General features: G+C 41.3%; 1 protein-coding gene across 7 annotated transcripts in view; it reads right to left on the reverse strand.

Annotated features, from left to right (window-relative positions):
- LOC137184541 (neuron navigator 1-like) overlaps positions 1–15173 on the reverse strand; it is a 108238-nt gene that overhangs the window by 43041 nt on the left and 50024 nt on the right. For all 7 annotated transcript variants that reach the window (XM_067592309.1, XM_067592313.1, XM_067592307.1 and 4 more), the window contains 2 exons: positions 14017–14119; positions 12083–12409 (listed from right to left, as the gene is read on the reverse strand). In XM_067592309.1, coding sequence (XP_067448410.1) covers positions 12083–12409; positions 14017–14119 — 430 coding nt within the window. The remainder of the gene's footprint in view (positions 1–12082; positions 12410–14016; positions 14120–15173) is intronic.

A 15173-nucleotide genomic window follows, 5' to 3' on the forward strand; every position in this document is an offset into this window, starting at 1 on the left:
TTAATTCTTATGCGAATTACAAACCCCCGTCACACCCCACTGTTAAACTTCCAAGGCTCAGCTCTAGTGTGCATATTGTATGTGTGAGTGTGTGAGTGTGTGTGTAGCGTAGATTTGAGGAGGCTTCCACCCAAAGCTTCCAAAAAGCTTGTCCTTAACCATGCAGTTTCATTTACCCCCCATAGAGGAGCTAAGCATGTACTTTAAAGGCTGTATAGATGTAGAGGAAGAGTATGAAAAGCCACGTTTTGATGGCAGGAACTTTCCCCAGATACTAAGAATCTTTTGAAGACCTCAGTCCCTCTACCTGTGTTTCCATTGGAGGGACCAGAGTCTGAATTAAGTTCCAGGGAGATTGTTTTAAAAAAACGCTGCTTGGGGGGTAGTACGTTCCAAAAGTACAGGAACTTTGGAGGTAGGGTTTGCAGGGATTACTGTCGATGATTGGTCAAACATTCACAGCACGGCTGCTTCAACTTGTGTGCAGCTTCATTTATAAAACAAGGAAGTACTCTCGAATCGATTTAGGGCCGGTTTAGGACAAGCTGAGGACATTTCTCTTCATTTGATAACGTTAACTGTGAAGTTAGACTTTTCTGTCGGCTTCCTGACTCTAATGCGGGAGAAAAAAGACATAGAGTAAGCGAGCTGAGAGCAAGAGTGAGGCAAGAGAGAGAGAGAGAGAGACAGCGCGGCAGTGGTTGAGCGAGGAGAAGGAGCGGCAGCAGCAAGAGCAAAGCAGTGAATGTGAGAAATAAAACATTATTTTCTGATTGTTTCACAGCGGTTACGTTCTAAAGCAGAAATAAATAACGATCGAACACTCAACAGATGTTATACTGTGGAGACGGATGCTCTTAGTTTCAGTGTCATTATCATCCTCTGTATTTCTCCTTTTCATTCATTCATTACATCAGACTCATGCAGTAGTAAATACAAAGAACAGGACAAATCTGTGTTGTTGTTTCCTCATGTGTTCATACTGCGTCTCTAAATGCTGCCATCATTTTTAAATTCCTCATGGGTCGAATTTCCATGATCTATCTGGTTCCTCAGATGCGATGGAAACGCAGACAGGACTGCACTACTGGGACTTTAAAGTTCCAAGTTTAGTCCTTGAGATTAGTATCTCTGCATCCAAAGTACCTGGAACTTTTGGTGGAAACAGGGCAAATGAGTGAGAGCAAGGTTAGTGGGAGTGTGTGTGTGTGTGGGTGTGTGCGCATAGGTTAGGAGGCTTTTTCTGTGGGAACCAATCTTCAGTGGAATGATCATTTCCTCAAACTCCTTTCGTAATGGCTGTACTCATTTAACACTGAAAACTTACCACAGTCCACTTACTATATCATCTTGTGGCATCTGTCTAGGATTTGTATAAAGAGCTTAAATAAAAGAAAAAAGAAAGTAAGATAAGCCAATTACTAGCTAGCTACTTTTTACTGGACTATTTCTCCAGTAAAAAGTAGTTACAATGAAAATTCTTTCCAGACAGGTCTGTGGATTATTCAGGACTGTTACGCTGATTTTTTTAGAATGTACTGTAATTTTCTCAATGCTGTCGGCATCTAAAACAAAACTCCATTCACTTCTATTGTATTGTAGTGTAGAGGCAAAGCACAAAAAGAGGGTTCATACATCCAAATTAATTAGATATGTTCTGTCTTCTTGAACATCAAAGTGTATGTCACAGTCTATGAAGGTGCTCTTTTGGTTAATTGAGGGACCCTCCATGGCTTGACCACCAAGAGCATCTAATTAGGCTCTTGCTTGTAGACCTTATTGTTGAGGTCTAACCTAGCTGAGGACAATATGAAGTGGAACTGCTCAGAAACTTGACTTCAAAGATGCTTTCTGTTTCAAGAGACCAAGACGAAAGAACAACAAAAAAAAAAACAGCCAATGAGCTACTGAGTTTCAAATACACTGTAGCTCAACAGGTTTCTGCAACCAGTTCAGCCTGTGTCTTCTGGGAAAATAATCAGGATATGTTCACTGTTGGCAGCATTGGTGCATACAAGAAAAGATGGGATTAAGAGATGGCGTAATGAGGAGAACAGCAAGGGAGAACGATAGTGGGGGGGGCAGAAAGAAAAGTGTGTGACTAATGTCGAAACAACTCCAGAGAATAACACGGTGGGAGTCAATGGGAGGGAGACAAGGTTAACTCTAATGCGAATTACAAACCCCCGTCACACCCCATTGTTAAACTTCTAAGGCTCAGCTCTAGTGTGCATATTGTATGTATATATATATGTGTGTGTGTGTGGGTATGTGTGTGTGTGTGTGTGTGTGTGTGTGTGTGTGTGTGTGTGTGTGTGTGTGTGTGTGTGTGTGTGTGTAGCATACATTTGAGGAGGCTTCCACCCAAAGCTTCCAAAAAGCCTGTCCTTAACCGTGCAGTTTCATTTACCCCCTATAGAGGAGCTAAGCATGTACTTTAAAGGCAGTATAGATAGAGGGAGGGTATGAATGGGTGAGAGTCGGGTTAGTGGGAGTGTGTGTGTGTGTGTGTGTGTGTGTGTATATATATGCGTGCATAGGTTAAGGGGCTGGCTTTTACTGTAGGAATGTCTTCTGTGGAATGATCATTTCCTCAAACTCCTCTCTTAATGACTATACTCATTTAACACAAAAAACTTACCTCAGTCCGCTTATTATATCTTGCTGTGGCATCTGTCTAGGATTTGTATAAAGAGCTAAAAAAAAAAAAAAAAATCTAGTAAAAAAGTAGTTCCAATGAAAATTCTTTCCAGACAGGTCTGTGGATTATTCAGGACACTGTTACACTGATTTTTTTTTAACTGACTCTGAATCCCCAGTACAGCGCTACCCTGAAAGAAACAGTAGAGACCCTCAGAGGCTAAACTTCACTGAGACTGTTGTACTGATTGCTAATTGAAAAAAAAAAGTTAATGTAGTATGGTAATGGTAATTTTGCCTTATTTCTGTTTAAATTATAGTTATCAATTATTCCCTGAAACATATTCTTTTTGTTTGCTGTTGACTTAGAGTACATCAAAAGGGAGGGGAGGAATTGTTATGTATTTGGAAAAGAAGACATTATTGCAATATTTAGAAAAGGCAACTAGAACTACTTTTTGTTAATTGATACAATGGTCAGTATACCTTTTTAACAGGATTAGTGGTGTGTCCGTGTAGTGATCCCTGTGTGATTGAATCTGGACTTGAACAGTAAAGACACTTAAATTGTATCTTGCAGTGTAAGTGAAGAAAAATAACATACTGACATTTTCCTCAATGCAGTGAGAATCTAAAACAAAATTCCTTTGTCTTCCATTGTATTGTAGCGGAGGCAAATTGTCAAATACAACACAGGGGAAAAAAGTGCACAGATGTTTTGGCTACGAATGCACACCGAAGAAGCAGGGGGTGCAAACCCCCATTTTATGCTTTGGACTTTGACTTTGGTTACACGCATCCCGGCTTCCTCATGTCTTTTGGTTGGACGCAATGTTTTTTACTTCTACAGTGGAGGAAAAATCACAGAGATGAATATCACAAACCCTGGACAAATAAAACCAAAAGATCTGCATATCTAGATACCACTTGAATTAGGTGAGTAAATATGTTCAGTTTTTGGGTAATTTGGGTGAACTGACCATTTATATATTCTATTATATTTTACACACACACATTTCTTTGTTGTAGTCTTCATTGACCACTGACAGACTCAATATGAGGCCTTCCTCTAAGTCTTAGACTAAATCTTATAAGCAAAGGTTTGTTGACTGAATGATGTCACTCTATATGGTTTATATATATGCTTGTTGGTTTAGCATCATGTTCCTAATCAGTTGTTCCTTTCAGGTCATTTCCCCACTTTCATCTCTTCTGTAGGTTGAGTTGAGATTATATCATATTAAAATAAAATCAAGTGAATTCAAAACATCTCCAGGAAGAGCGTGATGTGTCTCTTTCCTTGAAGGAAACGGGGTGAAATTGGTCATCGGGCCAAAAGTCGTGACATTTTGACCTCTATAAGTTAAAAAGCTGAGTCCCCTCACATGCACTCACACTCTGTTTATTTCCATTGCACGCTCACTTTGTTGACATGGTAACACATCCCTCTGAACTACGTGGGGGTCCACACACATACACACACACACTATGGCCACCATAACCCTCCTACCCACCCCCTCCCCTTGTCCTTGCAGACTGCTGACCAAGTCCCTGAGTTCTCTTATTCTTTTTCAACCCCGCCATCATAGGAAGCCAGGGATTAGCTAGGATTATGCCGCAGCGTCTCCATAGAGATTTACCGGGCCTCAGCAGTGGGGGGCGTCCAGGAAACAGTAGCCATGACAGTGGTTTTGGCATTTTGTTGGTTGGTGGGTGGGAAAGAGGAAGTTGACGTATATTGCGATTTATAGGTACGTTATTTTTCTTTTAGTCATATCCAAGAGGAATTTGAACAAATCTGTCTGTAAGTGAAGTTCCCATGCTGATCTAGAACATGTGTTTGTTGCTCAACATCAGTATGTTTCACAATAATGAAATGGCCTGTATTCAAACTAAACATATCCATGGAGACCGACAGGAGAAGAAGTCAAGCATTCCTGTAACAACTGACTGTAGTCAGCTTGGACATTAACGCCAGCGTGTATGTGTGTAATCATACATGCATGTGTGTGTGAGTGTGTGTGGTGTGCATGTGTGTGTGGTGTGCATGTGTGTGTGTGTGTGTGTGTGTGTGTGTGTACACACAGAGGGAGACAGACGGAAAAAGAGAGTGATGAAAAGAAAAGAAGTACAGCAATATTTCCTTTAGCAACAGTGAAAGTCGCCGCGGATCAACGTACAATTACTAGAAAGTCTAATTCACTTTTTGTGCCTTGTTTGTTTTGCCTTAAAGTGAAGAAATGTAGTGTAATGACAGCAAATTAAAAATGTTACTAATTAAACCACATTGCTCCAAGAGTCTCAGCAAACACAAAGGAATAAAACAAGGTACATAAGGACATTGTTCTCACTGAAATGGGAGGTGTCAAGGGGGTTTCTGACTGCAAATCCTCCTGCAGCCCCATATGTTACTCCCCGTTAAATCTTTTAATGTGTGTGTGTATTTGTGTGTGCATGTCTGTATGAGTGTATATGAGTGCATGTGTGAGTGTGTGTGTGTGTTTGTGCCACTGTAGCAGACAAACAGATTAATGCCATTATTGTTTGTCAGCGGTGTCCTGCTGTTACAGCTGGTGCCCGTTACATCATCCCTGAGAAAAATAGCCAGGCAGATAAACAATATATTAAAGTATAATTTTACCCACTAATTATGAAATAAATGTAATTATCCTGTAATGTAAGTGTGGCCGTCATGCTTTGTTAACTCAAAATGAAACTATAAGGCCTCTCAAACTGAGTACAGTCCAGACTGATAACGTAATCCCTATATGTTCATATGTGCTCATGTGATCATGGTGATTAATCCAGAAATGCTGTTTGTGTTCACTATGGGCGTTCTCTCGAGTGTTTTGCCCGCACGTGCTGGGACAAAGAAAGAGTGCACTCCTCCACTCTGTCAAGTTCGTCTCAATAATGACAGGAAAAGTAATTGATTACACGCCACACTGAGCAGACAGAGCCAAAGTAGCGCTGCACAGAGCCAGAGAGGCCCAGAGAAGAGCAGGTAGTGGATGACAAGAACAACACATGGCCCGTCACCCTCCTGAACCGTACCTCAATCTGCCTTTCATCAACTTTTCATTTGAATCGCACTGTCTCTGACACACAATCATACAGAGAGAAATACATAGTGAGAAATGGAGAAATCTCAAAGCAGAAAAACATATCCATACAGAGACTTATCTATCTTTTGTGGTGTCTTTCAGTGGACAAACAACCCCTTCTGCATAATAATGGATTCAGCTGTATTGTTTTTGTTATTTTTAGCTTGTGTTGTTGTTAATCAAACTGCTGACGATTTCTCAATCCATACTGCAGATTTTCTGATTTTTCAATATGTAATTTCTTACTTTTTTAAGGAAGCCATTGGTCTCCATTCATTTTCGTACGGTTTAAAAATCATCTGACTGCCTCTTGGTTTGCTTGAGTTGTATAATTCCTCACAGTAAACATCAAGTCTGCATTATGTTCCCATTATTGTTCCATGGTAATCGATTTTAAAAAGGTTATCTCCCAACGATTGCATAACTGACTGATGATAAAAATCAGTGCTGACATGACGTTCACTGTGATCCACTGTGATTTTCATACCATATGGAAAATGGTATGGAACCAACGACTACTTGGAAAAACAGATTTAAAAATATGAAACACTCCAGCATAGTTTGCAAAATAGTCACCAGTAAATGGACTAAACATACAAGTCACTGGTATAGTCTTTTAATGGCATAATCCATAAGAATAAACACAGAAGGACCTATTTCAGAATTTCAAATCTAAGACATTTAAAGTAAGAAATGATATAGAAACGCAACCGAAAAATGCAACACAAGTATTTCAAAGCTGTTAAAGACTGTGCTGTACTCTATTGCTGGTTAGCTTTAGATCAGGTATACTCATAGCTGCGGTGAGAAAACAAAATTTAATTCATCTACTGTTTTCTGTCCCAAAATCCTGAAATCCATCTTGGAAATGTAATTCCAGGGTCATAAATTATTAGATGAATGTCACTGTTCACTTGTACACCTCACTGGAGATGGGGAACATGGCTGTGATGAATTTAATCATCTGAGTGTCAAAGATTAATTGTCAACTTCATCTCAAGGTTAAAAAGGCCAAAAATGCAGTTTTCTCTACTTTACACCCACTGTATATAATGAGAGTCCATTTTGATCACAGCTTATGTTGTGGCAGTGTGTAGAGTCCGGGAGAGTGTGATGCTGTTCTTTGGGAGGGGGTCTGTGACCGCAGTATGAGTCATGGTGTAAAGATCTGGCTCTTAGCAAGAGGGAAACCCTGGGTGTGTCCACTGAGGATCACATCAGAAGGAAGTGTGTGTGTGTGTGTGTGTGTGTGTGTGTGTGTGTGTGTGTGTGTTTGTGGGTGTGAGTGGGTGAATGTGTGTGAGAGAGAGAGAAAGAGAGGGAGAGAGTGAGTAAGTGAGTGCGTGGATCACCTGTAACGTAAATCGGATCCAGATGTAGGAATAGGAATTTATTAATCAGATGTGTCAGGCTGCGTTAGGTTCTCTCTTTCCCTCTCACTCTGTGTGTGCGTGTGTGTGTGTGTGTGTGTTTGTGTGTTTTTGGTGTGTGTGTGTGTGTGTGTGTGTGCAATGCATGGATGTGTATGTGAGGTTCTAGTTTTTGGCCAGTAGATGGGGTTAGAGTACAGCAGAATTGAGCTTGACCTGAGAGGAAAAACTCTGCTGTCTACACCCAACCACACCCATACACACACACACACACACACACACACACACACATGCATTTGGTCTGGAGTGTGGTCTTCAGTAACGACCCTTGACAGCCCTGTCCCCCTGGAGATAAGGTTTAGAGGCAATCACAAGGTCTATTGAGTTACACCTAATTAGAAGCGCTTAACCATTGATACGGTCAGATTGCCATCAGATAAGGGCCGGATAATGACCTCCAGTGTTTGAATAAGACCAAACATTTAGTGGCAGGCATGAAGCAAAAGTAACAACTGATGATATCAAAGCCCATTTCAGGTATCACTTATGTTGAAAACACAGTACATCTCTGTTTAAACGTTCCTCTTTCTGTTTAAGTTCCTCTGTATTGTGCTGTGAACATCTCAGTTCTGCTTTTCTAGAAAGCAGACAGCACTAAACCAAAACACTTAAACCTGCAGACTCTCAGAAGCTTCAGGGAGCTTTGTGTGTGTGTGTGTGTGTGTGTGTGTGTGTGTGTGTGTGTGTATAAAAGTGTGTCTGTGTGTGTGTGTGTGTGTGTAAGTGTGTTTGTGCTGCTCCAAACAAATGTTTTCATAATTCAGGCAGTTAGTGCAGTGAACCAGCTTGTCTCGCAGCGTAACCATGGAAACCTTGCGTTTACTAATGGGAGGTCGCTGAGGATAGGAGCTCTTCCATCCGGAAACAAAAGCGTCTGCGCCCAGCAGGGCAGAAAACAAGCCACACGCTCATCCAATCATCGATACGTGTGTATGTGCATGTTGAGCCCATTATCACCAGCAGAACAACAACAATGGCAATCAATACTGACTATCAAGTCCAGATGAGGCTCAGAAACCTATGTAGTCTTTATACTTCATTCGGTTTGGCCATATAATCATTCACACACAGACACAGTACTCTTCTTACTGCCCATAGATATTTCAAGATGCGCTCAATTTCCTCCCCATACATTCTCAAACATTTAACAGTGCTACAAAGACTTAGAAGTGTTGTTATAAAGAAAAAACCCCACTAATGACAAATAATTACATTTAGTTATCTTTTGGGGTTACCCATGTACTGCAACTTGTTTGCTTGACTCTATTATCATAATATGACAATAAATAGTCACTATATAGTCAGTTGCAGGCATTAAAGCTTGTAGTAATGGAAGGAGGTTGGTGAGGAATACCTCACTTATACTTTTGGCCACTAGGGGGCAGAAGAACTCCGAACCAGAACGGCATACACACAGCCCTGATATATTATCAACATATAAAGTTAGCTAACATTTTAACAAGCAATAGCCTGCAAACACATCCAGCAGACGTTTTCTATTCAAGAAGGCTTTTTCATCCTGTTATTCTATTTATGTTATATGTTGTTAACGCTGTAGCTTCACTGCAAATGAAAAGTGCAGTACAATTTAAATGTACTATTATTCATTATTATTACTATCCCATTGGAGTCCTACATGTCTGGGCTGGTATGTCTGATTTATTTCTGAAATAAATAATAAATATCTGGATCTTTAGCTTGTTATATGTTTGATTTTGTTCATCAACTTTTTGCTAACTTTGTTTGCCTGTCCTTTGGTGAAGGACAGGTAGAATTATCAGAGCTTGCTTTCTGAAAAGAGCTGCCTGCTGCGGCTGGAACCAGATTGATGAGAGAAATGAAACTGAACTGTACAATAAATGGGCCATAAAATCAAAACAAAGTATTAAAAGGCTCTATATAGCTGTAGATTTGATAAATGTTTCTTTGGCACTGCCAGCAATCTCTTTCGCAACTCATTGTTTATAAAAAAAAAACACTGATGGATTCAGATTTAAGTCCTGACCATTAAAACTGTCAAGGTGTAAATCCACAACCTACATTGGACCACACCTCATTACTGTTTTACATTAAGTATACACACACACACACACACACACACACACACAGGAGAGCGTAACCCCTTCGCCCTGTTCCCCTGTGAGAATTACGTCTGTATGAGTGAGAGTGTGGGGGGGATACTGGGGGCGGTCTTGTTCCAGATGTAAGTGGAACTCATCAGACAGACAGAGGCCCGGTCTAGAAAAGCACAGGAAACGGACAACTGATATGAGAGGTCCTGACTCAGTGTGTGTGTGTGCGTCTGTATAGGTTCTGTGTGTCAGGCAGGTCACGGTACAGTCACAGTAAACTTACCTTTGCATGTGAAAGTGATTCATGCCTATATAGTATAACTCAAGTGATTCACAATGTGACTCACAATAAGTCAAATCCAGCTCATCCGTATATGTTTATGACCAAACTAGTATTCGAAGACACAGTTTCCTTTTCCATTTCCTTTTAACAGAACAAAGAGACAACGACTACATAACCCAAACAAAGAACATGTGTGTGTTTGTGATGCATAATGTATGTAGGGAAGTCCTATGTATTATATATGGTGGGATGAGATATGGTACTGTAGTGTGACCTCTGGATGACAGGGCTAGTGCCTTTATGTATTATGGATGAGGATGTGTAATAAATTATGAGGTAAGGGAGAGTAATCCAGCATGGGGCTTCTTCAGGTTGACAGGGTGGAGAGAGCAGCAAGAAAAGGAGGAACAGCAGCACTGGCCTGCCCTCTAGTGGCGCAGGCGTACCACTTTGAGGCCGCTGCAGGCAAATTATAGACAACAATTTTGTGATTCATAGTTTAAGTAATTTTTAATGCTAAAATGCCAAATGTTTGCTGGTTTCACCCTTTTGAATGCTTTGTTTACGTCACTGTAAACTGAATATCTTCAGGGTTTTAAATGTTGATTGGATGTAAAAAAAACAATTTGAAAATGTCACATTAGGCTATAGGAACTTATGATGGGCATGTTTCCTTTCTTTTCTTATATTTTATTGAATGAGCATTTAGTTTTACTTAAAAGTTCCCTGGCTGGAGTCAACTTGGGGACGTTAAATGACATGTGTGTTAACTATTTAGCTATCAGGGGAACCTCAACTGATAAATTGAGGATGAAAATAGTCCTTAGTTGCATTCAACTGTACACATGTTAACAATATATCATCCCTTGCCTGAAGCCTCACTTAGTGCAGCTTTAGAGATTGTAAAGACATCATGATACAACATTTATTTTACTATCTTGAATAAATCAATTTGATCTGAAGCAGACAGAGATAAAAAAAAAAAAAACAGCTTCAAGCCTGTGAGCCTGTTTTGCTGTTTGCTTGTCTGCTTGTCTGCCTCTCATCTCTGTTTCTCAATCGTTTTCCTTTAGCCTGCCAAAAAATGTTGCCTTTTTCTTTGCCTCTCTGCACACAAAGCACACCATAAACCTGCAGGACCACTAATTGAAGGCCATAGCCAGATACACAGTAATGCTATGGGGAACCGGACTGTGTTGCAACTGATTTCCTGGTGACTGGGGTTGCATTTTTGTGGTTACCATGGAGATGTCAATCTGTGGCCAATAGGGGTTTTTTTTTAGTTTAGTTGTTCGAGCCATGCAGCTTTACACATACACACTGCAAGATTCATAGTTTATGATGAGATAATGTGTTTTTCTTTGCTGAGCTTAGAGTTGGTCAGTGAAACATGATACTGCATGTGCAACTGAGTGAAAATTGTGTCATACCCCTTCATATTGGAGAGCCGCGAGTTCTCCAAAACAAACCAAAACCAAGGAACACAACTTACACAACTTCTACATTGTTCATCAAGTCACAAGAGAGAGAGACAGACAGACTGACGAGGACTCAGGGAGCTAAATAATAAAGTTGAACACTAACAACAGTGACCAGATGCTCAGTCTTATGACCTGATTCCATCGTCAAAGAAAAACAACAACAACAACACACTGTATGTTCACAGAGGAACGGTACACATGTTTCGTCATGTTATTGTCATAAATGACACACTGGCGGACACCCAAACACATGATTGGGATTATTCCACTCCATTCCTCATATTCCATTATTTGGCATTTAACAAATGACTATTAGAGACAATGACATGTGGAGGCAGTATGAACTGAACAGAAATGTGTGTATGTGTGATGTGAGAAACAATACCTTAAAAGGCGTCTATAACAGGGAACAAAGTTTCAAAGACAAAGGCATACACAACACAGCATACCAATGAACATTTCAGATAATCTAAGCTGAAATAAGTCACTTTCTGGTCTCTGATGTGATCTCGACATTAAACCTTTTGATCCAAGGAATCGACAGCTCGTTTAAAAACAAAACTGATTTTGACCTTGACATCTCTGACTGATCACACATTAGCTGGGCAGACTGAGGTACCAGCTTTCCAAAGACATCTGCATTCTAACTCTGCCAGGGGGCTCTGGTGAGCCAACACTGTGAGGGGTCCTCCGCATGGCAAAGCTGGCAGCTCAATATGACAGGATGATCTCTCCGAGGGGGCCCTGTTGATGGTGACATCATTCCTGGACTTTGCCAGAGGGTTGTTTTATGACAACGGCAGAGCCAGCTGCGCCAGGGGGGCTACAGCTGCCAGTGTCAAGGCAGACACCATGAGAGGGGGCTTGTGATGCATTACAGAGGGGCTGAGCAAGGCTTTGTCATGCCGGTAAACCAGTAACTGCACGCCTGAGTGCGGCTGTGGGGTTGTAACAGTTGGGAGGTGGCAGGATTCACCTCACAAGCAATGCTAGGATTGTTAATGAGACAGCAGCGTCATGTGCTCATGAAGTATTCTTATGATAGCTCATCACTTTCATAAAAGAGACTTACCCATTCCCCAGATCATCAATATCAACATCATCTTCCTCATCCTCATTTGGGCTCTTCCCGCCGAGGTCACTGTCGCTGAGGTAATCTCCCTTCAGAAGGGACGGATCCGAGTCATCCAGGGATTCGATAAGGTGGATACGAGAGTTGTGGCTGATCCGGATGGGAACTTCTGACTGGGTGTTACCCGTGGACGGGGCCTCACCAGCTTGCAGACGGGGGCTGGCTTGACCTTGGCGCCACGACAACGGAGAGGAGCGATTTGATAAACTGGAAATGGAGAACGCAGCAGCTTCGTCGCTGTCATAGCACATGGTCCCCTCGACACAGCTATGGGATGGGAAAAAGATGAAGTTTAAACTTTCTTAGGTGATTAAAATAAGAAATATTCACAGCAATGAGCTCCACAAGAGCTTTATCTCCTCTTTTTTTCTCAGCTTAGGATCTGCTTCTTCCATCCAACCACCTCTACTGCATCTTTTTCTCTCACATGAATCTCACTGTATAATGCCTTCCTGGTTTTAGCAAAAAATCTGAAGGGGCTCAGGGATTCGTTAGTTGCCAGGTGTCTGTGTATGTTTGTGCGATGTGCCTTTGTATATTTGTACAGATGCATAAGTAATATGTGTGTCTGTTCATGTTATTTTCCTGCCAGCAAACATGCTTTTATGTTCTTCTGTACTGTGCGTTAAGCTTCAAACTGCATAGCACTGTCACTTTATGTGGGAGTCTACAAATATCACCTACACAAATATCACAATAACATGTATTTCCCGTCCTAAAGCAGCACAGCCCATCACTGCTTAGGCTGCCTGCCTTGGCTGAGAATGATGAGAATTAGCATATTAAAGTTACTCATCTCAGAGTGGGTGACAGTACGGTGCATGTGCTTCCAACATTAAAAATTAATCTTGTCTTCAGGATACAGAATCATGTCTAGAAAAACCATCAATAGAGACATTTTCAAATGAAACGCTTAAGCGCTAAGATAAACAGGCAGGAAGGAAGTGGAGAGAGGGTGAGAGCGAGGATGCTACTTGTCTTGTTGGAATGGCTTTTCTTATGCATATATATCAGAGAAAACATGTGTAGACAAAACAATTTGCTTTATCATCAATCCATTTGTTTAATTCATGCAAATCTCACACTCTAAAACACTCGTTTTTCACAGGAAATATGACATCTTGTTTGCACAGGAAACTTCCGCGGACAGACTTAAGGCCTCAAAGCAGAATATGTCTTTAGGGACAGCGGGGAGTGATTCAAGGTTATAACAGTACAATAAAGTATAAATGGCAAAGGAAATGTATTCCAGCAGGGAACCATCTGCTGATTTGCTCCTCATGTAGGGAGCTCCCACTGAGGGACAGAGAGAGGATACATGGCAGGACGGACAGAGAGGCAGACGGAGGGGAAGCTCTCAAGGACAAAACCTGAAGACGCACTGAACGCAACCAAAACCAGTCAATGACAGACAGGAAGCAGAGGAAGAGAGAGGAGACACATAACGCTCACATCCACTTAATCAGAGCATTATTGCATGTCTTGTGTATGTGTACGAATATGAGTCGTGAGTATGCATTCATTGGCAGGGTCGGCTTTGAAGTCAGCTTTGAACTAATCCTGCTTCAGTTCCGTATTAACCAACGCAAAGGGAGAGCAGAGCAGGCAGAAAATGACAGAGTAACGGCTACTGGTCTATCAGGAATACTGATATTGATCTGAGAACCCACAGGCAGTTAACCGCCACACCCCAGCACACTGTTAGCAATGTCAATAAGAATCTGCCCATCTCAACTGCTGTTCCTTTTTTTTTTACAAACAATTCCTGGCTTGTTTGTTTTGTAATTTCTTTCCAATTCTTTTGTGCAATTCTATTCAGCCGTGTGTGTGTGTGTGTGTGTGTGTGTGTGTGTGTGTGTGTGTGTGTGGCTGACCTGTGGCTCAGCTGCACCCCTCTCAGGCTGGTCATGGTTTCCTCCAGGTTCTGTCGAAGGTCCAGAACATTTTGCACGGTCCTCTTCCTCTGGGACTCCGGGTCTACAGGAGTGGGCACACACATATGGATATTTTAAAGATGAAATGCCATGTTACATAATTAGTGGGTTACAAAAAACACTGACTACCTGTTCAAACATTTACATATATACATATAATAAAGAAAGAAAGAAATATGGCCAAATATGAAAGGAATTATCTGATCACGGAGGTTTCTCTATTGTCCATGCTGAAAGATGACCATACAGACTGACAATCATATAATGTCATGGCAATCATATAATGTTCAATCCCTGCCACTGGCCAAAATCTGGGATTAAACCTAATCATCAAAACAAGCCTGAAACATAAATCTAAAACGGGGGGACAGGCTAAAATGATGAAACTAGAGAGACTCACAAGGAAAATACATGCCAGAGATAATAGTGGCAGTGAGAGCGGTTGTTTCGCCAGATGACAGTGGAGAGAAATAAATTAAATATGATGCTCCCAGCCAGTCAGACAGACAAAACAACAGAGGAGACTTTTAAAACAATACAAGTCTCCAGTAGCACTTAGTCAATGCACAGTCACATCAGCTTGTCTGTCTACATGGATGACTGGATCATACCTCACAATGCCCTGGTGCCCACTCATTGCACTGTGCCCCTTCGCCCTGTGGTAAACCAAAAGCCTTTCTCACTTAAACCCACCAGGAGACACATTGGCATTTATTTCACCCCTTCCTAATATGGCGTAATCTGCTCAGATTGGGCCACATAGATTCATGCTGGGCTATTCAGCCAGACTGCTGTTGTGTGTGTGTGTGTGTGTGTGTGTGTGTGTTTATTTGTGTCTTGAGACAATCCCCCAAGGGATTGGAAGATTGGATGCAATGAAAGACAACAAGATTGTCTAAATCGCTTCAAAACACTTGAGCTACCGCAACACCAAAAATGGCTCAACCGCTTAGAAATCATGCTCAGGAATGTCCTAATATCAAAATGTGTTTCAATCTGAGCTACTGTTATGAAATGCTGCTCTGAATTTTGCTGCTATTATCATAAAACTGTCTGGGCTGCAAGCTATGACTCCGATCTCACACTGAGAACCAAGA

Source organism: Thunnus thynnus, chromosome 6 (genome assembly GCF_963924715.1).
Source record: "Thunnus thynnus chromosome 6, fThuThy2.1, whole genome shotgun sequence".
Classification (NCBI taxonomy): Eukaryota; Metazoa; Chordata; class Actinopteri; order Scombriformes; family Scombridae; genus Thunnus; species Thunnus thynnus.